The sequence below is a fragment of the Erinaceus europaeus genome, chromosome 2 (genome assembly GCF_950295315.1).
Source record: "Erinaceus europaeus chromosome 2, mEriEur2.1, whole genome shotgun sequence".
NCBI classification, from domain to species: Eukaryota; Metazoa; Chordata; class Mammalia; order Eulipotyphla; family Erinaceidae; genus Erinaceus; species Erinaceus europaeus.
In genome coordinates this window covers 40,690,269-40,716,923 of record NC_080163.1, presented here as the reverse complement: position 1 = coordinate 40,716,923, position 26,655 = coordinate 40,690,269, and the positions used below count along the sequence as shown (strand labels likewise).

Sequence of the window (26,655 nt, the reverse complement as noted above, 5' to 3'; positions counted from 1 at the left end):
GTCCCCATATGAGGACGGGATCTGGTCTTTTTTAGGACCCTGACAGGGGGTCTTTTTATTTAACCAGTGCATATCTACTGTTAGTTGTAGTTCTTCAGAACCCATCACTGGCAGATTTTTTCTGTGTGTTTAATTAAAATATTAATAGTAAAGAGTGCTCCACCAAGAATGTTGTGTGGAGTCTGTGGTCTTGTCTTTGAGGAGGACCCATTAGTAAAGACTATTAAGGCTGTTGGAATCAGCTGAGATTTTGTTATCTTTGGAAAAACATAAAAACATTGTTAAGTCACATAAACTGAAATTGGGCTACATATAGGGAATTTTTTATTTTAAGAAAGCTTTTTACCATATGAAAGGCTGGTTTTTTATGTGAAGGCTTGTCATGGTTGTAGTCTTTTATTTGTGACCAGCAAGACATACACAAAGCCAGGAAAAATATTAAAATTGATAATCTAATGACTTAGAATTTGTTTAAATATATTTATATAATTTTAGAAGGCCTTTTTAACAATAAAATGATTATCATCTTTGTAGTATAATTTTAAAATCACTTAAACAATTTAAGCATATTATTAGAACTTAGTTTAATGTTAGGATCATAGTACTTTACTCATTATAAAAGTCATATATGTTTAAAATAATCTTTTATTTTTAAACCATCTTATAATGACATCTTTAGACTAATTTTGTTTAATAAGGATTTATCAAATATTAAACTTTTTATCAGATCAGAAACATATGTATGTATCAAAAATAGACTTTTACACTGTCTTGAAATCAATTAGATATTATTAAATGTGGAAAGATATATAGGGGGTACCAGAGTAAAAGCTCTAGGCATGAAATTTATCAGCATAACCATTGACAAGTTATGTTTTTTGTTTATCTAGGCTTATTTTATCTTTTTAAGTGAGAAGGTACTAGACAACTTTATATATATCAATAATATCTTTTAGTCTTTTGTCACACTCAGTTAAAATTGAGACACACCCTAAGTGTGTGATATCTATTTTAAAAGGCTCTGCTTGAATTTTAAAGGAAGTAAATCTAAAGTCTAGCTTATTTAACCTTATCTATCAATCTCTGAATGTCAGGTTTTTTACACCAAATTTAACTAAAGTATATTGATTTTTTAAATTAATTTTATTTTAAACTCTAAACAAACTCAAATTACTTAAAGAGTCAACACATATTTGTGACAATGTTTTTCAGAAGATTTGCAGTGCCAAACAAACAACAAATTTTGTTATGGACTAATTTCTACAGAAATAGTTTTAAAGGGCATTATGGGGGCCCTCCATTATGTCTCAGAACCTCTCTGACTTAAAAACATACATATAATTTGTATTTTAATTTGGAGATGAAGAATTGTCACATTGACACCTCTAAGAAGTTAGTCAGTTTAAATACTTAGGCTTTTACCTTACATATCTATTTACCTTAGCAAAATAATTTTTATTTTTAGATTACCACATCTGGGTGATGAAGTTTTTTAAATTCTCTTGTGGGGTCCCATCCTTTGAATTTTAGACCTGCAGTCTCTCCTCCAATGGAGTCTCTTTTGGCACCATGGGCACAGACCAGGTGGGGGTTCAGGCCCCCGGTTTTCTCCTCTACCTTGGGGACACTCCCTCTCAAAGTGTCCTGTCTGGCCACACTTGAAACACTTCTCTTTTTGTCTTCTCTCTGCGTTCTTGTTTTTAATGAATTGTGGCAGTGTCTGTCCTTGTAGGGCAGCTGCCATGGCCATTCCCTGAATAACTGCAGGAGACACGTCCATGTATGCCCTGATAAAATCTTCTCTTGTCCCTGTCCTTTTTAATGGCTGTAGCAAGTCTTTACAGACTGTGTTGGCATTTTCCCAAGCCAATTGTTTTAATAAAATTTCTGTTCTCTCTGACTCAGGCATCATTTTTTTTACAGTCTCTTCTAACCTAGCAATAAGTTCTTCAAATGGCTCTTCCTGTCCTTGCCTGATACCAGAGAGAGCCGAAACCTTCTCTTCAGGCTGTGGTATTTTACTCCACGCTGAGACGGCTATCTTAGAAATAGCTTCTAGGGACTCTCTGGGAATTTTCATCTGCTGTCGGGGATCCCCCCAGTCATCTCTGCCCATTAACATAGAGAATGTTGGCTTGGGGCCCCTGCTTTTTTTAAACAAGTAAATTCTGGCCTGATCTTCAAACTCTGTTCTCCACAAAATATATTGTCCTGGCTTCAAAACTGACCGGGCTGTTTGCTGCCAGTTGTAGGGAGTTAACCACATAGTTGCCACCGTTTCTACTATTTGTAAAGTGTATGGTGAGGAAGCTCTTGTGGACTGAACTGCCTGAGCTAATTCCTTTAACATTTTTAATGGTAAAGGCTCCCACTCTGGTTCATCATCCAATGATATTACCGGGAAGAGGAACCCAACATCCCCTTCTCTTCTTGCCTCTTTTACGGCGGCCATAAACCCAGCATTAGCAGGGACTCTACGTCCTCCCTGTCTGTCTTTGAGCTTCAAGGGAGGCACCGTGGCCATAGGGATGGTGGGCAAAAGACCGTCATCATCATTATGACAATGGGCGGCCTCATCATCTAATTCTGCCTCTTCTTCAGGATCTAACCAGTCATCATTCTGCCACTTATACTTCTCTAGTAGTGGGCGACTAACTTGTTCCTCAAGAGCTCCATAGCCTTTATTTTTTCTAGGATTAGACTGTGTTTCTTCTACCAAACATTCATACTCTGATTTGTCTCCTAATAAGTCTCTCAGCTGGGTCCATAAAGAGAATGTTATAGCTGGAACCTCGCTGGGCCCATGTTCTGAGTAAAATTTTTTCAGATCTTTTCCTACTCTTCTCCAGTCCTCTAATGATAATGTTCTCTCTTCTGGGAACCATGGACTGCTTTTTTTAATAAATGCTAAGAATTGCTTTAGCTCTTTGTGGGGTACCCTAATTCCTCGTCCCAGCAGCATCTGCTGGAGGACTGAGAGGAAGAGCCCTTCATTCTTTGAGCTCTCCTGCCCCATGTTACCTTCTCGCTTCCTATGAAACCGCTACTTCCAGCGGCGGGGCTGCAGTCCCCTTAACGTGCGGGGTCTTATCCTGACCTGAATTTCTTAATAGTTCAGATTGCTACCTTACCTGGATGGTCTTCCCACAAGTCCCTGTTCGGGCGCCACCTGCCGCGGACCACTCAGTGGACGAGCAGCAGGAGGGTCAGGGGTCTTGAAGGCAACCTCCCAGGTGGGTCAGGAGTCGGCGAGGGAGAACAGATAGACAACACACTCTATTGGAGGGTGAATCTGGACTCGTTTTAATAGTGAAACTGCATTAGCTTTTATACTTTTTTCAGGTTACATTCAGGTTGTCTAAGCAACCAGCTCATAAAGAAGTAACAATAGTCTTGTGACTTTGGCAGGCTACATGTTATTTCCCCATAACTGTAAAGAATGGGTACAATATTTTGTATCATTTTGTTCTCAGGGGAGGTCATACCCAGAATTGTTTTAGACTTTTGCTGAGGGCTATCTCTACCATTAATCTTTTATGGGGGCATATAGATCTTTGACTAGTCATGGACCACTGCTCATCTAGGTCTGGTACAGTTTAACTATTAATCTTTTTTTGTTTCAATATGTCAACTTGTACCTGGGAGGCCTCAATCTCTGTATTGTTTTTATGAGGGGCAAGTCATAACATGACTTGTTTTGTCTGTCTACGCTGACCCACCTTCTCTACTTTCATAATGTAACTTTTAAATATGCTTCTGTGTAAGAGAGAGGGGGTGCTTCTGACTCTCCATTTCCACCAGGCACTGTCAAAGCATTATTAATCAATTGTGACAGTATAATTGTTTGTAGTAATAACGGGGGGAGAATGCGTCGACCCATTCCCGTCCTTCTGTCCAGCTTCTTTGAAGTCTGAATGCAGGTCCAGAGGAGATGACTTTGTCAGTCTCTCTGGTGGTCGTGACGGGGCGGCGCAATTGCCGATCAAGATTTGGAGTCTCCGTTTTGAAGATAACTAGTAGGCTTATTTTAGTTATATTCCAAAGGGCCAGTGACTATACTATTTTTTTTTCTCAGAGCCTGACATCTGATATGCAGTTGGATCCAAGTTATTGTATGGGAGATGATGTCATGGATTGAAAAAGGGCTAGAAAGCTGGATCAGGGAAGAGAGCATCTCCCAAATACGGGAAAGGTGTATAAATATTGATGACTGTAAATCCCATAGATTTGATCTGCCTATATTATTCTTTCTGACCTAGCATGCTCATATCATCACATGGCTTACGGTAGTTTATTATAATCTCACTCTGCAAGGCTTTCCCACAGCAAATTTTGCCTAGTTTCAAGATCTGGTGACTACTGACAATGTGAAAACCTAGTAGGACCTCAAATAAATTCATTCTGGGATATAGACCCAGAACAGTAAACTGCAAAGATCACAAGTTCTTACTCTTCTCTAGTATTCTAAGTCTTTAGTCAGCATGCATATTCTCACATTTCTGTAGCTGAGATTTCATCTTATTTCCACTGTAATTTCTTACATTGTCTTTAGCAGTTCACCGAAGCTATTTTTATTATGAAAGAATTATTTATGAAAAGTGTCTGATACATTTTCTTTATTCAGAAGTTGCCTTGTGCTTCATACATTAAACCCAAGCCTAAATCACAAGAGCTCCCCTTTCATGGTGAATTATGTCAACATTACAATACCCATTACATGAACTCAGTATTTTAAACTGCTGGAATCTTGGCAGAGTTCTAGAAAGAAAAGAAAAAAGAAGCAAGGGACACCCTTATTAATCATAGAATCATAGAACTTAGTCTTTCCTCTCAATGCTTACTCCATGTTCTTTTTAATCTCATCATAAAGATACATCTTGATTTATTATCTTATAAATTTTCCTTTGTATTATGAAGAATGTTGTTACTAATGCCTGGTATGGAGAGGTTCTAAAATTCTAGAATTTCCCTGAGTGACAGGAATGTTTTTGCTATGCTTATGGTTGATTCTGTTTTGACAGGGATGATTACCAGAAAGACCTACCATTTCACTGGAGGACTGGGAATTCAAGTTAGCCTAAGCTCTAGGGTCACAAAGTTCAGTCACATTGCCAGTGATCTGGTGGATTTTGCTGCCTAGTGTATTAAAGTTTCCTAACTGGTGAATACGTCTTCATGCTGGGAAGTTGATACAAACTGTGTGTCTCTCCAAGACCCACCTTATAAGATATATAATGGAGTTTCAATCATAAGTACTCCTTTTCTTAGTTCCTAGCTAATTATAAAAAAAAAATGGATTATTTCAGGATCCTCTCAGACTGTATTTGCCAAAAGTGTGGGTAGCTTAAGGACACCCAGAATCTGTGATCAGTGTCTGGAGGGCCATCTTGTCACGAACCATCCCCTTAGGTCTATGGAGTCGATGTTAATTCCAGAGCTTTAGCATCAGAATTCAGCTGCATTGCATTATGTCCAGATGTGGTGAAAAGAATACCTTCCAAAGTCCAAAATTAGACATTATAATTCCAGTTTTTTGAGTGATATGCTAATGTTTAAGAATACTTAATAATCTTTATGAGCTAATACATGTAGAAAATACAAAGAACCGAAACCCAGGCCTATGTGATTCCAAGGGCTGTGATCTTTCTACTTTCAGCTAACTTTCTCTAACTGACACAAAGGTCAGATATTATAAATTCCTATCCTAGCCCTGCTACTGGAAGGGTGCTGAAAATAGAAGCATTAGGTGAAATATTTCTCCTCCTAGGTCTTTAGTCTCCTTAGTGTGAGAAGTATTCTGAGCGATGTAATTTTGCAGAATAAGCCGGTAAGCCTGCAGGCATAAATGTGGTCTGCATAAACAGCTTTCTAATATAGCATAAAGGTTTCCTGGTTTTCACCATGGAATGAGAGTTCCACCGTCTTGAGTGATAATCAATAATTGCTGATGTAAGAGGCCACTGTAAAAACTCTGAAGATAGTGAAAGCAGAATCTAAGGTCCCTGCCCCACAGCTGCTAACAATCTAGTTGAGAAGATAGATCAAAGAAGAACAAGATAAATGATTCCAACAAAAAAGATCATCCAAAGAAGATATATCTTAGGGTTATGGTTATTGTAGAAAGCTTTCTACAGGAAGAGGACCTACATTTGGGTCTTAAAATACATGTAGAATTTAAAAAGAAATGACTTCCAGATCTGAGAGAGAGTTCAGTTTATTAGAACACCAACTTGTATGCCTCGAGTCCTAGAGATCATATGACCAATTCCCAGCACCACCACAGGCCAGAGCTGAGCTATACTCTGCTGTCTGTATTTATTCATCCCTTACTCTCATGATAAACAATAAATCATATATATGGAAAATAATTATTTCCAAGATCAAAGTAGTGCCTGCCATGTGTAGTACAAAATTTACTATGAAAATGATGGCGATGATGCAGACAATGGTACTTAAAGTAAATCTGCAGCTTGCAGATAGGCACAATTCTTGTTAGATTTCCCAGGAATAAAGCAATTAAGCATATTTTAAATGAAACCTTCATTTTATTTTGTTCCTAGACACCTTGTGAGTTAGAGGCATTTTCACTTTTTATATAGTTTTATTTTAATTATCTTTATTTATTGGATAGAGACAGTCAGAGAGAGGGAGAAAGAGATAGTGAACCTGCAGCACTGCTTCACTACTCATGAAGTTTTCCCCCCTGCAGGTTGGAACTGGGGGCTTGAACCCAGGTCTTTGTACATTGTAACATATGCGCTGAACCAGATGTTCTACCACCTAGACCCAAGGCATTTTCACTTTACTTATTAGATCATTTTCTTGGGGAACTGGTGATTTATAAGACTATTGTCTCAGGTGTATAATCTAATCACAATAGGTGTCAGCATGTCACACACTTCATTGATTTGATCTCTTCCTCCATCATAGGGCACTATATTCCCAACTCTCTTCTCAGCCCACCACATCTTCTTCCTTTTGATTTGATATTTTGATCTGCCCTATATTTTCCTTTTCTTTGCTTCTTAAGCCCCACCTATGAGTAAAATAATGCAATATTTATCTTCTTTCTGTTTTAGTTCATATTCATTGTTCCTTTACCCCCATCCAAATTGTAGCAAAGAGAAAAGTGTGTACTGTTGGGGTCTGCTTGGCCCCGATCTAGGCCCAGCAGACATTCTGTAAGCCTGGCTCGAGTTTCACTAACTTCCTCAGAGTGACACAGCATTTCCTGTAGGCCCTGCCTAAATTCACCTCTGCCCTCCAGCTGATGATGCGTAAAGAGCATAGGCCCCACTTCACACCACCTCTAACTTCATCTCACCCTACCTTTCCATCCCTGCCTCTACCCCCTGCCTATAAAAAATGGCCTTTTCCTCAATAAAGCGAGTCACTGCCTTGACAGTACTCCCGACTTGGTGTGGTGTCTTTTCTCAAGTCGTCGACACTCTCCCTCCCGCTCAGCCCCAGAAGGGGGGTCCGGCTGGTCCAGATCTCCCTCCTCACGACTACCTGTCAGGAGAACCCCGACAGTGTACAGACTTTATCAATGTGTATTTTGGGGTTCTTTGGATAAATATCTAGAAAATAACTGCTAGATCCTATGGTAGGTTCAGGTTTTGTGTTTTGAGGAAATCTATATAATGTTTTCCCTGCTGGGTGGACCAATTTACATCCATAACACCAGTGTAATAGGATTCCTTTTCACCATGCCTCCCTAAGCACTTGTGCTTTCTGTCATTTTTAATGAATTACATTCTCATAGGTGCAAAGTAGTGACTTCTTGTTGTCTTGACCATCATTTCTGTGATACTTAGTGACTGTGAGCATTTGTATATGCCTGTCGGCTATATATATATTCTTTGGTGAAGAGTCTGAAGTTTCCAGAAGTGATAGGAGCAGGTGACTGGTGGCATAGCAGATAAGGCATTAGGCTCTCAAGCATGAGGTCCTGAGTTTGAGAATTAGCATCACATATGTCAAAGAGATGCTCTGGTTTTCTCTCTCGCTTTCCCTCATTAGTTAATAAATGAATATTTTTAAAGGAAAAAAAGAGTGAAATGGCCCTATTAAAGACAAAAGATGACATGAATGAAGCCATGCAATAAGTAAAATCCTAAAGCCAGAGCTTTACCTAACACTGAAAGAATAGAAGGTGATTCAACTTTAAGTTCCTTAGGTCACCATCCCTAAACAGTGTTAGAAAACATTAATCCTGTGCTATATCAGTATCTCCAGACCTTGGTGAGTAACTCCAGTCCCATATTCAGGTGAAATTAACAAACCCTAATTTATTTATTCATTGACACCACAGTTTTCACTAGGGCTTTGTACCTGAGGATTCCACTGCTCCCTACAGACCATTTTTCTCCCCTATAGATAGAGGGGGAGCTACAGAAAGAGGAGAGACAGTGTAACACTGTTATTCACAAAAGGCAGAAGATAGAGAATCCAGCCGAGCTGTACAGTTTTCAAAGTGGGACCTAAGTATCCTGAGAAAGCACTTGTCTTGGTTCTTGCTTTAAGTGTGTGGTAGAGCCTGTTAGTCTAGCTTGACACTAGACTAAAACAGTTATGCAGGAAGCCTGTGACTCCACTTTCAGAGACTTCCAAAAATTTGGGATGACCTCTTGGTCATCCATCTAAGAACAAGTCTTCAGGGATACAGATGACTCCTTCTATGCTGAGCCTGTGCAAAAGAGCTCAGCATCAGAGGGTATAGGTCCCTGATAAAAGCTAAATTAAACATACACCTCTGGTGAGGGCTAACTGCATTAAATATTAGAGGCCATGTCTCAATGCTCTTAGGGAGCTGGGGGTCCTGGATAAATCCTGGGAGTAACGCTGATGGCCTCAGTATAGCACACCTGTAACTTTAATAGTAGTAAAGACTGTTATCTTCACTTGTTAGTATTGACTGACATCTCTGGCCTTCCTGTTCCTAACTAGCAAAGCACCCAACTGGGCTCTGAAGTGACAGAGTAGAGCAGGACCAGTCTTGTGGGGGAAGGAATAGATATTGTTTGGAAGAGAACCTATCCAGGTGGGTCACCTCTAGAAAGGTTCTCAGGCAACTAACAGGGAGTCAGCACCTGTAACAAGAATGATTAAAATAAGATAGCTGAAGTGAATCAACTGCACCTTATCTTCTATCAGCTGGATTCTGAAATTTGACAGCATCTTTATCTCTGGGACAAGGATCTTTTTCTATCTGGACCAAAGTGTGAGCATAATAAAGCTAGTGTCATGTGTTTTCTCTCTCAGAATCCCTAATTCATTACAACTCAAGTGCTTTGGATAAACTTTTTTTTAATCAAGAAAAATAATGTTTTATTTAATTAGTTTAGTTTAAAAGTTTTAGTTCTATAGAGACTGGGTGCTATCCAAGTTCTTTTTTTTTAAGGGGATTAATGCTTTACAATAAATATAGTTGTTGATACATGTGTAATATTTCTCAGTTTTCTGCAAAACAATCTCAACCCCATCCTAGGTCCACCACCACTATCTTGCACCAGGACCTGAAAGCCTTTCCCTACTCCCAAAGTCCTTAACTTTGGTATAACACACGAAACCCAGTCCCACTTCTACTTTGTGTTTTCTCCTTCTGTCCTTATTTCTCAGCTTCTATGAGTGAGAAAACCCCACATTCATCTTTCTTTTTCTGGCTTATCTCACTTAGCATGATTCCTTCAAGCTCTATTCAACATAAAGTGAAGAAGGTGACTTCATTATCCTTAATAGTTCAGTAGTACTCCATTATGCATATATACTACAAATTTGTTAGCCACCAATGTTTTAAGACTTTTAGGAATCTCTGTCCTATACAATAAAATGGGAAAAAAATGGCCATCAGGAGCAGTGGATCCATGGCACTGGAAGTGAGCCCCAGCAATAACCCTGGAGGGGAAAAAAAAGACTTATAGGAATAATTTACTTGAAAATGTTGCATTTCAATGTTTATAAATTAATATTCAGTCATATAATGAGATAACACTGTGTAGTTTCAGCTAGTACTACCCTCTAAAATTCATATCACTAGGCTAATTAGTATTTTTTTTAATAAGACTTATTCACTCATTAAATAGAGGGAACCAGAAGAAATGGAGAAAACAATGGTAGAGAATGTTCTATCTTCCAAAGGAGGTTTGGATAACATACTCTATCTTATACCTGAACAAGGTGAGGCCTGAAATTGGTGCAACTCAGAATGTTCCTAATGACCACAGAATGCAAGTTTGGACTACAGGAATGCAGGGGTTACACAGGCTCCTATGCTGAATATGGGCCCCAGATCAAATCGATGGGGTTTATAGTCAACAGTATGTATATAGTTTTCCCATATTTGGGGGTTACTTTCTTCCCCAATCCAGCTTCCTAGCCCCTTTTCCAGCCATGACATAATCTCCCCAGACAATAACCTGGGTCCACCAGATATTAGATGTCAGGCTCAGGCAAAAACTAGAATTTGCAGTGAGTACCCCCCTAACACTTCCTCTTCACTATTCCAAGCTTTGGGTCCATGATTGCTCAAAAATTTGTTTGGCTTTGTATGTTAACTCTCTTTTCAGTCACCAGGTTCCAGATGCCATCAGGATGCTAGCCAGGCTCACCTGGATTGAAGACCCCACCAATGTGTCCTGGAGCTCAGCTTCCCCAGAGACACACCCTACTAGGGAAAGAGAGAGGCAGACTGGGAGTATGGACCGACCAGTCAACGCCCATGTTCAGCGGGGAAGCAATTACAGAAGCCAGACCTTCTACCTTCTGCAACCCACAATGACCCTGGGCCCATGCTCCCAGAGGTATAGAGAATGGGAAAGCTATCGGGGGAGGGGGTGGGATATGGAGATGGGGCGGTGGGAATTGTGTGGAGTTGTACCCCTCCTACCCTATGGTTTTGTTAATTAATCCTTTCTTAAATAAAAAAAAATAAAAAAAAAAAACTAGTAAAGTCATGGGCCATTTGAAATATACCTAAAATAGACCTATTAGCTATTTCCAAAACAGAGACCCCAAACAAATCTTCATCTGCAATATATTCACCTGCCTTTAAGTTCATGATTAGTCAACAATTTGTTTGGTTTTGTATGTTAACTCTCTTTTCAGCCACCAGGTTCCAGATGCTACTATGATTCCAACCAGACTTCCCTGGACAGACGACCCCACCAATGTGTCCTGGAGCCCACTTCTCAAGAGCCTATCCCCACTAAGGAAAGAGAGAGATAGGCTGGGAGTATGCCCATGTTCAGTGGAGAAGCAATTACAGAAGCCAGACCTTTCACTTTCTGCACCCCATAATGACCCTGTGTCCATACTCCCAGGGTGGTAAAGAATAGAAAAGCTGGGGGTGCAGAGCCAAGATGGTGACATGCAAGCAGTGGCTGGCATGAGCTCCAACAAACAGCAGCTAGTGACCAGGGATTCTCTGAATACGGTAGGATACTGGGCCGTCAGCAGGAGGGTGAATAAGGGGTCCTAAGGTGAGACCACTCTTGGGATAGAAAATGAAGGCCAGGGGGAAAGAGAAAGGAAATATTTTGATTATTTCTGAAGCTCCCCACTACCCCCCAACCCAGAACCAGCCCCAGGTGCTGGACAGTGGCTCCTAGCAGGCTCCCCCCTGAGCTATTTTCTTTACCAAGATTCCTGGCTCACCAGGGGTGATTTTCCTTTTTGTTTTCATTCTCCTTTTTTTTTTTTTTTAAAGTGGCTGGAGCTATATTTGAGTGACAAAATACCTGACCAATCAGAGCCTCACCCCACCCCTACCTGGGAAAGACTACCTGGAGGGTTTTTTTTTGTTTGTTTGTTTTTTGGATACTTCTTACAATTGGCTGTATTTGCTCAGGCTGCAGCCAACTTGGAGCAGTTCAAGCTGCAGACTGACTGTTAGGGTTTTTTACTCTATTCTATTTTATTATTACTATTATTATATAGGTGTGTCCCTTTTGTCCCCTCCTTCTTCAGATTGACCAAAATTAACTGTTGTTGCTTCTCCATTGTAGGTGACTGGATGTCCTATCCAGGGTGAGAGGAACTTGTTTCTCTCTACCTCTTCCCTCCACTCTCCTTTCTCCCTTCTCCTAGATAATTAAAAAAAACAAAAAACTCTTTCCTTTCATTGTTTTTTTTTTTAATTTCTTGTCTTCTTTTCTTCCTTCTTCCTTCTTTTGATTTCTGAAATCACTGATACTCGTTTGTGAATTATTTGGGGGAAGAAATATGACTCAGAGTGGACTCTCTTTCTGTATGTGTGTGAAGAGCAGTCTGGAGAACTCTCACAAGGCTAGACATGGACCATCCATATGACTCAGTAATCCTTCTCCTAAGGATATACCCCAAGGACTCCATAATACCCAACCAAAAAGAAATGTGTACACCTATGTTGATAGCAGCACAATTTGTAATAGCTAAAACCTGGAAGCATTCTAGGTGCCCAACAATTGATGAATGGCTGAAAAAGTTGTGGTATATATACACAATGGAATACTATGCAGCTATGAAGAACAATGAACCCACCTTCTCTGACCCATCTTGGATGTAGCTAGAAGGAGTTATGTTAAGTGAGCTACATCAGAAAGATAAAGATAAGTATGGGATGATCCTACTCATAAACAGAAGTTGAGAAAGAAGAACAGAAAGGGAAACACAAAGCAGAATTTGACTGAATTTGTAGTAGGGCAGGAAAGTGAAAACCCTGGGTTGAGAGTGAGGGTTGATGTTCAGCTTCATAGAGTGGGGATGGGGTAGGGTAGGGGAGGAGGCACAGACTTTTGGTGGTGAGAATGGTGTTTATGTACACTCCTGTCAATTTGTAGTCATATAAATCACTAATTAATATGAGAGGGGAAATTTATTTAATGTCTCAAACTTTTTAAAGCACAGACTGAGTCTTTTTAATTCATAGGCTGAGTCTTTGATATGTTGACTATCCTAAAAGCTTAAACCAAGAAGAACAGAAGCAACTGGTGACACAGCTATTTGCAAATAATGTCAAAGGACATAAATTATGGCGATGTGTATGATACAGCAAATCATAATAAAGGGGTATTTCAATGTATACCCAATTGCTAAATAATGTGATTATAGAAATAACTATTTATTGTCTTCTTAAACCCTAAGACAGCAGTATCATCCCACTTCCTCTTTAGAGCCAATATTTCCCCAGTCCTAGAACCTCTAGGGTGGGACTCACTTTTCTGCATGCTTCTCTAAATTCATACAAAATGATATTCCATCCTCTGATCCCAACCTAATCAATGCAAAGAGTACAACCTCAGTATGCTTCACTTCAGACTGTGTCCAGAGATGTTAGGTGTGGAACGTCAACCCTTCACCCTCATTACTCAGGTGAAACCTGTCATTTCATAGTATTCTCAAATTTCATTCCAGGAAGTTCATTTCCTAACAAAAATTCCAAAACCTAGATATAGAACAGGTCCCATAGGATAGAGCATAAGTTCACATGTATCCATAAATTAGGGCAAATATATATTCCTGGAAGCAAAAATACACAATAGTCTGTAGTGAGTCAGTAAAAAGTTCATAATGAAACAGTATCTTCTAAGACTTAGATACTCTCCTCACCTACCTCCTATTACAATTCTCTCACTCCAAAGCTAACCTCATCAAAGCGAGGACTGCAAAAGCTAAATAAGGGCAAGAGACTGGCATACTTTAATGATGACTCTTTATTCACTATCAGACCACCCCATCATATGGGGCCCTATTCAGGGAGTCCTGAGATTCCCAAACAGATATGATGGGCCTAGACCTCAAATAAATCCCTCTCTCCATTGTTATTGGTCATTCCTATCAGGAACAACACAATAGGTGCTTTTGTGGGCCCCCATAGAACCTTGCCTTCAACTTGGATCAACAATGGTAGAGAATGTTCCATCCTCTGAAGGGAAGCTGGACAATATACGCTATGCTACACCTGAGGAAGATGGGTCCTGATACTGGGGTAGCTTGGAATGTTCCTACTCATGACCACAGAATGTGAGCTTGGATCTACAGGAATGTAGAGGTTACATAGGCTCCTAAGCTGAATATGTGCCCCAGATTACATCAAATCGATGGGGTTTACTATCAACAATATTTGTACCTCTTTCCCATACTAATGAGCTACTCTCTTCTCTGATCTAACTTTCTGGTTCTTCTGCCAGCCTTAACATCACCTCCCCAGACAATAATTAAGACCAACCTGCATATCAAATTTTGGGCTCAGGCAAAAGAAAAGACAAAACAAAACAAACAAACCACTAGAATAGCTATAGGCCCTTTGGAATATAACTAAAATATGCCTACTAGCTATCTATAAAATGGAGGGTACCCAACTCTTGATCTGCACTATTCCAGCCTTTAGGTCCATGAAACTGGAATACAGATTTTACTCAAGTCCACATGGATCATTTTCAAGGATAGACCATATGTTATGCCACAAAGACAGCATTAGCAAATTCAAGAGCATTGAAATCATCCCAAGCATCTTCTCGTACCACAGTGGAATTAAACTAACAGTTAACAATCAACAAAAGATTAGTAATAGTCCCAAACTGTGGAAACTCAACAGTACACTCCTTAACAACCTCTGGGTCAAAGAGGAAATAAAAGAAGAAATGAAAATGTTTTGAGAGTTCAATGAAAATGAAGACACACAAGCTATCAAAATATTTGAGGCACAGCTAAGGCAGTCCTGAGAGGGAAGTTCATAGCCATACAAGCACACATTAGGAAACAAGAAAAAGCACAAATAAACAGCCTGATTGCACTTTTTAAAGACCTAGAAGAAGAACAAAGGAACCCTAAAGCAACCAGAAGGACAGAAATCACTAAAGTTAGGGCAAAAATTAGTAACACTGAAAATAAGAAAACCATACAAAAGATCAATGAAAGTAAATGTTGGTTCTTTGAAAGACTAAATAAGATCAACAATCCTTTAGCCAGACTTACAAAACAAAAAATGGAGAAGACCCAAATAAATCAAATAGTAAATGAAGAGGAGATATCACAACAGACATTGCAGAAATTCGATATATCATGGGAGGCTTCTAAGAACAACTATATGGCAATAAGCTAGAGAACCTGGAGGAAATGATGATTTCCTAGATACCTACAAACTTCCAAAACTAAGTAAAGAGGAAGTAGATAACATGAACAGGCCCATTACAGCTAATGAAATTGAAACAGTTATCAAAAATCTTCCCAAAAATAAAAGTCCTAGACCAGATGGTTTTACAAATGAATTCTACAAAACCTTCAAAGAAGAACTAATACCTCTAATTTTAAAAGTCTTCCAAAAGATTGAAGACACTGGAATACTCCCTTTCAGCTTCTATGAAGCCAACATCATTTTGATACCATAAGCATACAGGGACACAACCACAAAAGAAATCTACAGACCAATATCTCTGATGAACATAGGAGCTAAAATATAGAAGAAAACTCTAGCCAATGGGATACAGCAGTATATTAAAAAAGATTATTCATCATGACCCAGTGGGGTTTATCCCAGGGATGCAAGTTTGGTTTAAAATATGTAAATCAATCAATGTGATACACCACATCAACAAAAACAAGAGCAAGAACCACATGGTAATATTGATAGATGCAGAGAAAGCCTTTGACAAAATACAACATCCCTTTATGATCAAAACACTACAAAAAATGGGAATAGATGGAAAATTCCTGAAGATTGTGGAGTCTATATATAGCAAACTTACAGCCAACATCATACTCAAGGGTAAAAAACTGGAAGCATTTCCTCTCAGATCAGGTAGTAGACAGGGATGCCCACTATCATCATTACTACTCAGCATAGTGTTGGAAGTTATTGCCATAGCAATCAGGCAGGAGCAAGGAATTAAAGGAATACAGATAGAAGAGTATAAGTCAAACTCTCCCTATATGCAGTGACATGATAATATACATAAAAAAACTTAAGGAATCCAGTGAGAAGCTCTTGGAAATCATCAGGCAATACAGTAAGTTGTCAAGCTACAAAATTAACATTCAAAAATCAGTGGCATTCCTCTATGCAAACACTAAGTTAGAAGAACTTGAAATCCAAAAATCAATTCCTTTTACTATAGCAACAAAAACAATAAAATATCTAAGAGTAAACCTAACCAAAGAAGCAAAATACTTATATACTGAAAATTATGAGTCACTACTCAAGGAAATTGAAAAAGACACAAAGAAGTGGAAAGATATTCCATGTTAATGCGTTGGCAGAAGTAACATCAGCAAAATGAACATACTACCCAGAGCCATATACAAATTTAATGCTAACCCCATCAAGATCCCAACTACATTTTTTAGGAGAATAGAACAAATGCTACAAATTTTTTTCTGGAACCAGAAAAGACATAGAATTGCCAAAACAATCTTGAGAAGAAACAACAGGACCAGAGGCATCACACTTCCAGATCTCAAATTGTATTATAGGGCCATTGTCATCAAAACTGTTTGGTACTGGAACAAGAATAGACACACTGACAGGTGGAATAGAATTGAGATCCCAGAAGTAAGCCCCCACACCTATGGACATCTAATCTTTGACAAAGGTGCCCAGACTATTAAAGAGGGAAATCAGAGTTTCTTCAACAAATGGTGTTGAAAAAAATGGGTTGAAACATGCAGAAGAATGAAACTGAAACACAATATTTCACCAAATACAAAAGTAAATTCCAAGTGGATCAAGGACTTAGATGTTAGACCACAAACTATCATATACTTAGAGGAATATATTGGCAGGACTCTTTTCTGCATACATTTTAAAGATATCTTCAATGAAATGAATCCAATTACAAGGAAGAGTAAGGCAAGCATAAACCTATGGGACTACATCAAATTAAAAAGCTTCTGCACAGCTAAAGAAACTACTACCCAAACCAAGAGACTCCTCACAGAATGGGAGAAGATCTTTACATGTCATACATCAGACAAGAGGCTAATAACCAGAATATATAAAGAACTTGAAAATCTCAACAACAAGACAACAAATAACCCATCCAAAATGTGGGGACAACATGGGCAGAATAGTCACAGAAGAGATCCAAAAGACAGAGAAACACATGAAAAAATGCTCCAAGTCTCTGATCGTCAAAGAAATCCAAATAAAGACAAAGATGAGATATCACTTCACTTCTGTGAGAATGTCATACATTGGAAAAGGTAACAGCAGAAAATGCTGCAGAGTTTGTGGGGTCAAAGGAACATCCCACACTGCTGGCGGGAATATCAATTGATCCAACCTCTATGGAGAAAGAATAGTTTGTAGAAGTTTTGTAAGGCTAGAAATGGACCTACCCTATGATCCTGCAATTCCTCTCCTGGGGATATATCCTGTTAACCCAACACACCCATCCAAAAATATCTGTGTACACATATGTTCTTGGCAGCACAATTTGTAGTAGCCAAAACCTGGAAACAACACAGCTTTCCAACAACAGATGAGTGGCTGAGCAAGTGTGGTATATATAAACAATGGAATACTACTCAGCTATAAAAAATGGTGACTTAATCATTTTTAGCTTATCTTGGATGGACCTTGAAAAATTCATATTTAGTGAAATAAGTCAGAAACAGAAGGATGAATATGGGATGATCTCACTCTCAGGCAGAAGTTGATAAACGAGATCAGAAAAGAAAACACAAGTAGAACCTGAGCTGGAATTGGCATATTGCACCAAAGTAAAAGTTTCTGAGGTGGTTGTGTGTGGGAGAAACACAGGTCCAAAAAGGAGGACAGAGGACCTAGTGGGGATTGTATTGTTGTATGGAAAACTGGGAAATGTTATGCATGTACAAACTATTGTATTTACTGTTGAATGTAAAACATTAATTCCCTAATAATGAAATTTAAAAAAGAAATAGAAGAAGGCTAGAGATGACCCTGTGACCTCATTAGTCATTTTCTGGTGGAAGGCCTAAAGCATCTATATTAGATTAACATAACTACATTATCTTAGGCTCCCTTACAGAGACAAAGAAGGAGAGACAGTGAGAAGAGAGACACCAAAACACCTCTCCATCTCTTCTGAAGCTTGACCTGTTCATGTTGCTCCCATGTGGTGCTGGGCTTTGTACACTACTGGTTGACTTACATCCCTGCCCTCAGCTATTCTATATGTGATGAACGTAGTGCTAATAGATTTAAGCCTGTAATGTCTTTTCTACCTCCCACTACTATGATTGGCTCAGGATTTACAGGAGCAAGTACGAGCCAAAAAAAGAAAGGGCATGTAAGGGCTTTTACAGGATCCATCAGAGGTTATCCTACTCTTGGGTGAAATAATTGAAGAATATTTATGAACTTACAGCTATGAGCAAATATTTGTGAGAAAAAAAAAGACAGCTAGTAATAGGGTTAGGGACAGTGTATGGACACTCAAACTGAAGCCCACACTACAAACACATGCACATCCAGAGAACGGGGGTGGGGTGGGGAGAGATATCAGGTCCTGTTTCTAACATGTGTTATTGGATCAACAAATGCTTCAATCTATAACTATTTCTAAATCACTTTTATAAGTTAATAACTGCTCCTCCCAAAACCCATTTTTAAACTTAATTTTATTTGCTTTTCTCTCTTTTTACAACTAAAATATCCTTAACTGATGTCAACAGGCAAACAACCTCTGAGATAATTTAATTTACTTCAATTTACTACCTAAAATGCTCACTCCAAGTATTAACCATTTGTGTAAAAAAATTATCTGGAGATAGATATTCACTATATTTGCAATTTCAGCCTACAATTGGAAATATAACAAGTGTATATCATTCTAGCATAGTAAATCATAATGAAAACTAAAGAATGGCATATTTTAATAAGATTTTTGTATTCAAAACTGAAGTTCATCTGTTAAAACAATTGCATTTAGAATACCATGGATTGATAATACATTTAAATATTATATATTTTTCTTTTTTCTTCTCTTTTTTATGCATCTCCCCAACATGATAAGTCTTATTTCAATGTTTTTATTCATTTATTGATTTTATTAGATAGGACAGAGAAATTGAAAGGGAAGGAGGATAGAGAGACAGAGAGACACCTACAACTCTGCTTCACTGCTCATGAAGCTTTCCTGCTGTAAGTGGGGACCAGAGTCTTGAACCTAGGTCCTTGTGCACTTACTATAACATGCGCACTTAACCAGATATGCCACCACCTGACCCCAGCATGATAAATCTTAAAGCACAATGTATATACAATAATGTAGGCCAAGGTTATGTTGTGGTTCACCTGGCTGAGGGCACATGTTACAGTGAGCAAGGAACAAGGTTCAAGTTTCCAGGTTTCCACCGGCAGTAGAAAAGCTTCAGGAGCAGTGAAGCAACGCTACAGGTGTTTCTCTTTCTCTCACCTTTTTGCTGCCCTTTTAGCTCTCAAATTCCCTCTGCCTCTATCTAATAAATAAATAAAATGTTTAAAAATAGGTTTAAAAAGATAATGTCGATAACCCATTTATCATCACATATTCTTATTTGCAATCAAGTGGCTTGCTTTTCACTCATGCAGTTGAACCCTAACTGATATTCAAGCCCTCAGGGACTCTTTAAATGAGTTTCAGTCTAGAATATGCCCAGCTACTAGAGTAAAATCCAAGGTAAAGTGCAGCAGACAGTAAAAACAAACTTGCAAAGCAGTGCCCTTGCTAATACCATGATTTCTATAATTCACACACTGTACTTTCACTGTCATTTTTGTCTTCAGGGCCCTAAGGCTATGTGAGTGGTAGAATGGAGGTAAACTCAGAGGCACAGAGGGAACCATCAAACTATCCTCATTATCACACACAACCTCTTGCTATTTCTGACTCCCAGTAGAGTCACTGCTATAACCAAATCATATTTATCTTGAGAAAACTTTGTCCTCTCTTTGCCTCTGCCCATTATTGTTTTTCTGGAAAAGTATATATAAAGAAAACATAAAGAGTCTATCAGTGACTTCTCATAGGGACTTACTTGATGCTAGAATTCTAGTGGCTTATCTCTCTTCCACCTTATCTGTAACATGCCCTGTGAGTCCTGACAGAGATTCTTGGGGCTATAGCAGAGAAGGAATATAGCCAGCACTCCTGTGTCAGGGCTGGGGAGTGATATTTTTATAGCCCAAAGTTACACAGAAAATTAACCTCTTTCCTTCAAAGGGACTTTAAAAAAATATTTATAAAATAAAAATATCAACAGTGAGTCGGACTGTCACACAGCAATTAAAGCACAGGTGGTACAAAGCTCAAGGACCAGCAAAGAATCCAGGTTTGAGCCCCCACCTGTGGGGGAGTCACTTCGAAAGCTGTGAAGCAGGTCTGCATGTGTCTACCTTTCTCTCCTCTCTGTTTTCCCCTCCTTTCTCCATTTCTCTCTGTCCTAGCCAACAACGACAACAATAATAACCACAATAATAAAAAAGGGCAACAAAAGGGAATAAAAAATAAATAAAAATGTATCAACAAGACCATAGGACAAGAGAGTTACAATTTCACACAATTTCCATTACCAGAGTTCTGTATCCTTGAAAACTTTCCTATTCTTTTCTATGGAGCATGAACCCAGGATCATTATGGAATGCAGAAGGTGGAAGGTCTGGCTTCTGTAATTGCTTCCCCGCTGAACATGGGCGTTGGCAGGTCTATCCATACTCCCAGACTGTCTCTCTCTTTCCCTAGTGGGGTTTTCTTTGCCCTTAGCATGTGTCTGTTTTAACGGAAGCCAGAAATAGTAGAACAACGTCTTCAATTAATCAAAAGAAAACCTAGTATCATCTATGTTGTGATTAATAGTGATATATGTATAAGTATGTTTAGATTTAAGATAGTATCAGGTCGGGAAGATGGCTCAGTAGCAGAGTATAAGTTTGTGAGTCTGAAGTCATAGGTTCAATTCTAGCCATGACCATAAGTCAGAGCTGAGCAAAGTTACTATATCCCTCTTTCCCATAAAATTAAATACTAAAAATATTCTCCCCCAAATATATATTTACCTTGTAAAATTTTTGCATTCTTAATTATATATATATTATATACATATCATATATATGTATATATATATATATATATATATATATATATATATATAATCTTCCTTAAAAGGAAAACTCTTGACTATCATAAGTAAAACTAGTACTATGGAATTTATAACTAACATGAAAACAAAATATATAATATAAAACACAGAAGTCAGAGAGGGGAAATAATGGTAATGTGGCAGCATTCAAAGATTTTTACAGTTGCTATGACATTAACTGAAGACATCTTTGACACTTACAGTTGGGTTGGGTGGTGGTGCACCCAGTTGAGCACATACATTATCATGAGCAGAGACCTGAGTTCATGTTCCTGTTCCCCACCTACACAGGGGAAACTTCACAAGCAGTGAATCCAGGCTGCAGGTGTCTTTTTGTCTCTCTCCCTTTCTCCCTCCCTTCCTCCTCTCAATTTTCATAATGTAGATACCAAGCCCCAACAATAACTGTGGTGGAAAAAAAAATGAGGTTAAGAGAAAAGAAAGAAAATTGAAGTGCTTAAGATAATATCTGAAACAACCAATTTAAATGTCGGCTTTCTGGTGGGGTGATCTCCAGCAGGAAGGCATCTGACCGGTTCTCTCTCACTTTCTCAAAGGACGAAATGAGGCAAAGACACCGGGGAGACTGAAGCATGCTCAGATTTCAGATCTCATTTATTAGCAGGTGGGAAAGAGTTTAAATAGAAAACAAAACAAAGAACACATTTCAGACATGTCAGGAATTACAGGTTTCTTAAAGGTCAGCTTGCCCCTATGGTAGGGGGCTGGTATGACAGGAATTGATGAGATACATAAAGGTCAAGACAATTATTTCCATGATGCAAGCAAATTAATTATCCAAAGGTATTTGAGAGAAACACAGGGGTTAAGTCAGCAGGGTGAGATAGGGTAAAGATAAACAGAGCATGGTAGGTATCAAAGCTATAAGGAAATAAAGTTTGGTGCTTCATTGACTGTTGTCAGAGAGGTGTGTGATGGAGTATGCTTTCTCTAGTGATCAGAAGTTGGGTGGTTGTGGGAACTCTGGGTGACTATGTGAACGTTGAATGAACCATAAGGCAGGCAGCCATGTGGCCTGCAGTTAATGGAGAAGGGTATTGAGGTTTCTGTGTGCTTGAGAGTCAGGAAGGGAAGAACTTAGTCTGAGAGATGGTTTCTCCCCTTTGCTCACCTCGGTTGAGAGAGACTAACAATAGGGTATCTTCTCAGACCTCCACCCAAGGATGGGGGGAGTTCTCCCTAAGCTCTATCAAGCTTACACAGAGCCCCGATATTTAAAGATAATCCAGATAATAAATATAGCTATAAAATGGACTAAACAATTTGAAAATTGGGTGTGAAAAATCCATCTGACTTATCCAAAGAAACCAGGAAACAGGAATAAAGGAATTAAGATCCTTAAAGTCATTGCTCTGGGTTGGTTAGATTGTGTCTGTCTCCTAAACTCAGACAAAAAATTCTAGTACCTACTAAATTCAGAATGTAATAGTATCTTCAGAGAAGCAGCCACTAAAGAGGCAATTAATTTAAAATAAAGTCATTAGGACAGGTACCAATCCAATATGACTGGTTCCTGTGCAAGAAGGAGAAATTCGGATAAACTTAGGCTCAGCAAAAAGGCACTGTGAAGGGACAGGAAGAAAATAAATGTCAGCAAGCTATTCAGAGAAGCTTGACACAGATTCTCCCATCACAGGCTGCATAAAGAATCAAGTTTGTTATTACATTGATCCCATCATTTCTTCCGATCTCTAGAACCATGAGAAAACAGATATCTGCTACTTACACAGCCTGTGATACATTGTTATGTCAGCACCATAAAATCAATGCAGGCATACAGAAAACAAATACCAGAAGTCAATAATTAATAGCCACTATGAGTTACCATATTTCTCTCTCTCTTTCTCCCTCTCTCTCTCTCTCTCTCTCTCTCTCTCTCTCTCACACACACACACACACACTGCTAGTAGAATTTAATGTAATACAAAATTTTAGATGAGCATTTGAGGTTTGTGGGGGTTTTTTTCCTTCAGGATTATTGCTGGGGCTTGGTGCCTGCACTACAAATCCACTGTTCCTGGATGCCACCCCCACCCCCTTTTTATTGTATAGGACAGAGAAATTGAGAGGGGAGGAAGAGATAGAGAGAGAAGATAGACACCTGAAGACCCCCTTCACTACTAGTGAAGCATTCTCCATGAAGGTGAGGAGCAGGGGCTCAAACCCAGATCCTTGCATGGGTCCTTGTGCTTAGTATTATGTGCACTTAACTAGGTGTGCCCCCACCCAGGCCCCTGCATTTGACAGTTTCTTTTCTTTTCTCTTCTTTTTTTGAAATATTTTAATTTTATTTATGGATAGAAACAGAGAGAAATTGAGAGAGGAGGGGAAGATAGAGAGGGAGAGAGACAGAGACACCTGCATCCCTGCTTCACCACATGTGAAGCTGTTCCCCTGCAGGTGGGGACCAGGGGATTGAACCTGGGTCCTTGTGCACTATAATGTGTGCACTCAGTCAGATGTGCCACTGCCTAGCCCCTGACACTTTTTAAATAAACATTTATCACCCCTAAGACCCATAAATTCATCCAACTTCTAAGTAGATACCTGAGAGAAATGGAAAAACCTGTCAACAGAAGACTGCTGCAAGAACAATCATAAAAACTATATTTATAAGAGACAAAAATTGAGAGGAAAAGCAAAAATGCATGGTAACAGAAGTTAGAAAGTCAGTGGCTATGGTCTAGAAGATTGGTAAACACTGTCTGGAAGACTACATGTGGGAATATTCTAAAGTTATGGGACTATCATCCATCTTGTTTTGACTGGTAGCTACTGCTACTAAGACTTAAACTAGATACTAAAGATGTATACATTTTGTTGTTTATAAATTCTACCTCAGTCTACAAAAACTGCTGTACTATGACAAAATGTTACCTTAATAGGACTTTATAATTCTCTAAGTACTGTGAATTTCCCTAAGAGATGTGACAAAGAAAGAGTGTGTATTCCTTTGCTATTAATGAGGATATATGATATATGTGAAAGGTAGATCTCATATGTCTTAACAGTGTAGGTACAACATTAAGACTCAAATGTGGGTGATGCATCATAAGTGTAACACGAGATAGCCATGAAAATTAATGAGGTGAATCTAAATTTGATGTAAAATAATCTCTATGATAAATGTTACAATGAAGAAGCAGATAGGGAAAAACAATACTCATAGGAGAGTTTTATTTGCTGTGCTAGATACCTGTCATTGGAAACAAATTCAAGAAAATAAAAACAAGCAGTAAACAAAAAATCCTCTCCTCTCTCTCTGTCTCAAATTTATTTCTTTATTGGAGATTAATGTTTTAAAGTCAATAGTAAATACAATGGTTTATACATGCATAACACTTCTCATTTTTTCCACACAACAATACAACCCCCACTAGGTCTTCTGCCATCCTGTTCCTGGACCTGGACTCCCCCCACTCACCTATCCCAGTCTTTTACTTTGGTGCAATACACCAACTCCAGTCTAAGTTCTGCTCAGTATTTTCTTTTCTGATCTTGTTTTTCAACTCCTGCCTGTGGGTGAGATCATCCCATATTCATCCTTATGTTTCTGACTTATTTCACTTAACATAATTTCTTCAGGCTCCATTCAAGATGGGCTGAAAACTGAAGTCACCATTTTTACTCTGAAAATGTCCAACAGTTCTAGTTTACCTATCTCTTCATTTAGCTCCCTCATTTCTTTATTTATTTTCTGCCTGGGTACTCTGTTAAGTTGAGCCCTTGTCTCTTTCTTAAAAACTTGACCTAAAGTGGTGAAGTCCTGGCAACAACAAATACAAATATAAAATGCCTCTAGAGAGGGTTGAATGATGAAGAGATATATTTTTATATTGTGTCTTCCTAGTTTTTAACTATATACAAATGCAGCTTAAAAGTGTAAATAATCAGAAAACTAAAATAATAGAACTATTACATATGCTTTGGGAAATAAAATGGTGGAAGTTCATAAACAGTTTTATGAAAGAACTGGCTAAGCTTTTGAGCTGGGTCTTTCAGGATAAGTGAAGAAGAGCTTTGAGATAGGAATGGAGTGGGAAGAGTCAAATCTGTACTTTGAAAATCAATGAACAGTGCACTGTCTTTCTTTCAGTTCCAGAAATACTGATGGACTCTGCCTTGTCTAATTCCAAAACTAAGAAACAAATGTATGGTCGATTCATAGAAACAGGTCATCTATCTTACTTAACAACGTTTTGTATTCTGAATGAATTGCATATTCTGATTGAAATGTTTTCTGCCAGTAACATTTTTCCACCTACTTGATGAGAGAGAGAGAGAGAGAGAAAGAGAGAGAGAGAGAGAGATATTAAGGGAGAGATCCTCCAAGCTGTTCCAAAATTGCCTCTCCATGTGCAGCCCACTTCCCCAGAGCTGCTTTTTGATGAAGCTTCTGACTGCTGTGCTAACTTTGATTAATCCTCCATAGAGGAGGGGCCTGCAAGCAGACCTCTTGCCTCACTTTTCCCAAAGAGTTTGCAGTTATTTCTGCTTAGTTCTCTTAAACTTAACTTACTTTAAAAAACATTTCATTATTATTTATTTATCAAAGTAATGCAATTTCAAGAGGTATAGTTTCACATTTATATATGAGTATGAAATTCACATAACTTGTTAACAAAATTCCTCTCACCCTGCACCACAGCCCCCACCCCAACACACAAAAATTTGCTGCCAATAATCCCCACAGATTGGCTACTGTTTTTTACATGTTCATTTAAGTGACCTAAAATCTGTATATTAAGTATTTACTGTCTATACCACATCAAAAACACTTGCCATTTTCTGACATGAGTATGTCATCATCTCTGTGTTCCTGGACTAGTGAAGGTCTTCTCAGGATTTTGTTTTGTTCTTCTTTGGTCAGTTAGTGAGAGAAAAGGGAATGTTTGAATTTCTCTTTTTATTTTTTTATTATAAACTTTTAAAATTTAAGATGATGATGACAAGACCATAGGATAACAGGGGTACAATTCCACACAATTCCCATCACCAGAACTCCATATCCAATCTCCTCCCCTGATAGCTTTCCTATTCTTTAACCCTCTGGAAGTATGGACCCAGGGTCATTATGAGGTGCAGAAGGTAGAAGGTCTGACTTCTCTAACTGCTTCTCCCTGAACATGGGCATTGGCAGGTCGATCCATACTCTCAGCCTGTCTCTCTCTTTCCCTAGTAGGGAAGGGAGGGATCTGGGGAGGTGAGGCTCCAGGACACATTGGTGAGGTTGTCGGCCCAGGGAAGTAAGGTTGGCATCATAGTAGCATTTGGAACCTGGCAGCTAAAAAAGAAGTTAGCATATAAAGCCCAACAAATTATTGACTAATTACGAACTTAAAGACTGGAATAGTGCAGATGAAGATTTGGGGGTCTATTTGGAAATAGCTAGTAGGTTTATTTTAGGTATATTCCAAAGGGCCCATGACTTTACTAGTTTTTGCCTGAACCTGGCATCTGATAGGTATCCAAGGTTACTCTTGGGCTTGGTGCCTGCATTATTAATCCACTGCTCCCGGCAGTCATTTTTTTCCATTATTATTGTTGCTGTTGTTG

At 38.7% G+C, this 26,655-nt stretch overlaps 1 protein-coding gene across 1 annotated transcript; it reads right to left on the bottom strand.

The window, feature by feature from the left end:
- Positions 1–210: 210 nt before the first annotated feature.
- Positions 211–3,016, bottom strand: LOC132532752 (endogenous retrovirus group K member 5 Gag polyprotein-like). Its single transcript, XM_060171345.1, has 2 exons — positions 1,618–3,016; positions 211–257 (listed from the first exon to the last, which is right to left on the bottom strand). The coding sequence occupies exons 1-2, from the start codon at positions 3,014–3,016 to the stop codon at positions 211–213; spliced, it is 1,446 nt and encodes a 481-aa protein (XP_060027328.1).
- Between the last annotated feature and the right edge of the window lie 23,639 nt (positions 3,017–26,655).

Excerpts from the sequence above, each read along its gene's own strand:
- LOC132532752 (XM_060171345.1), bottom strand. The coding sequence starts at position 3,016 with ATGGGGCAGGAGAGCTCAAAGAATGAAGGGCTCTTCCTCTCAGTCCTC. Across the intron at positions 258-1,617 it reads TGAGAGGGAGTGTCCCCAAG|ATAACAAAATCTCAGCTGAT; the intron begins GTAGAGGAGAAA and ends GTTTTTCCAAAG.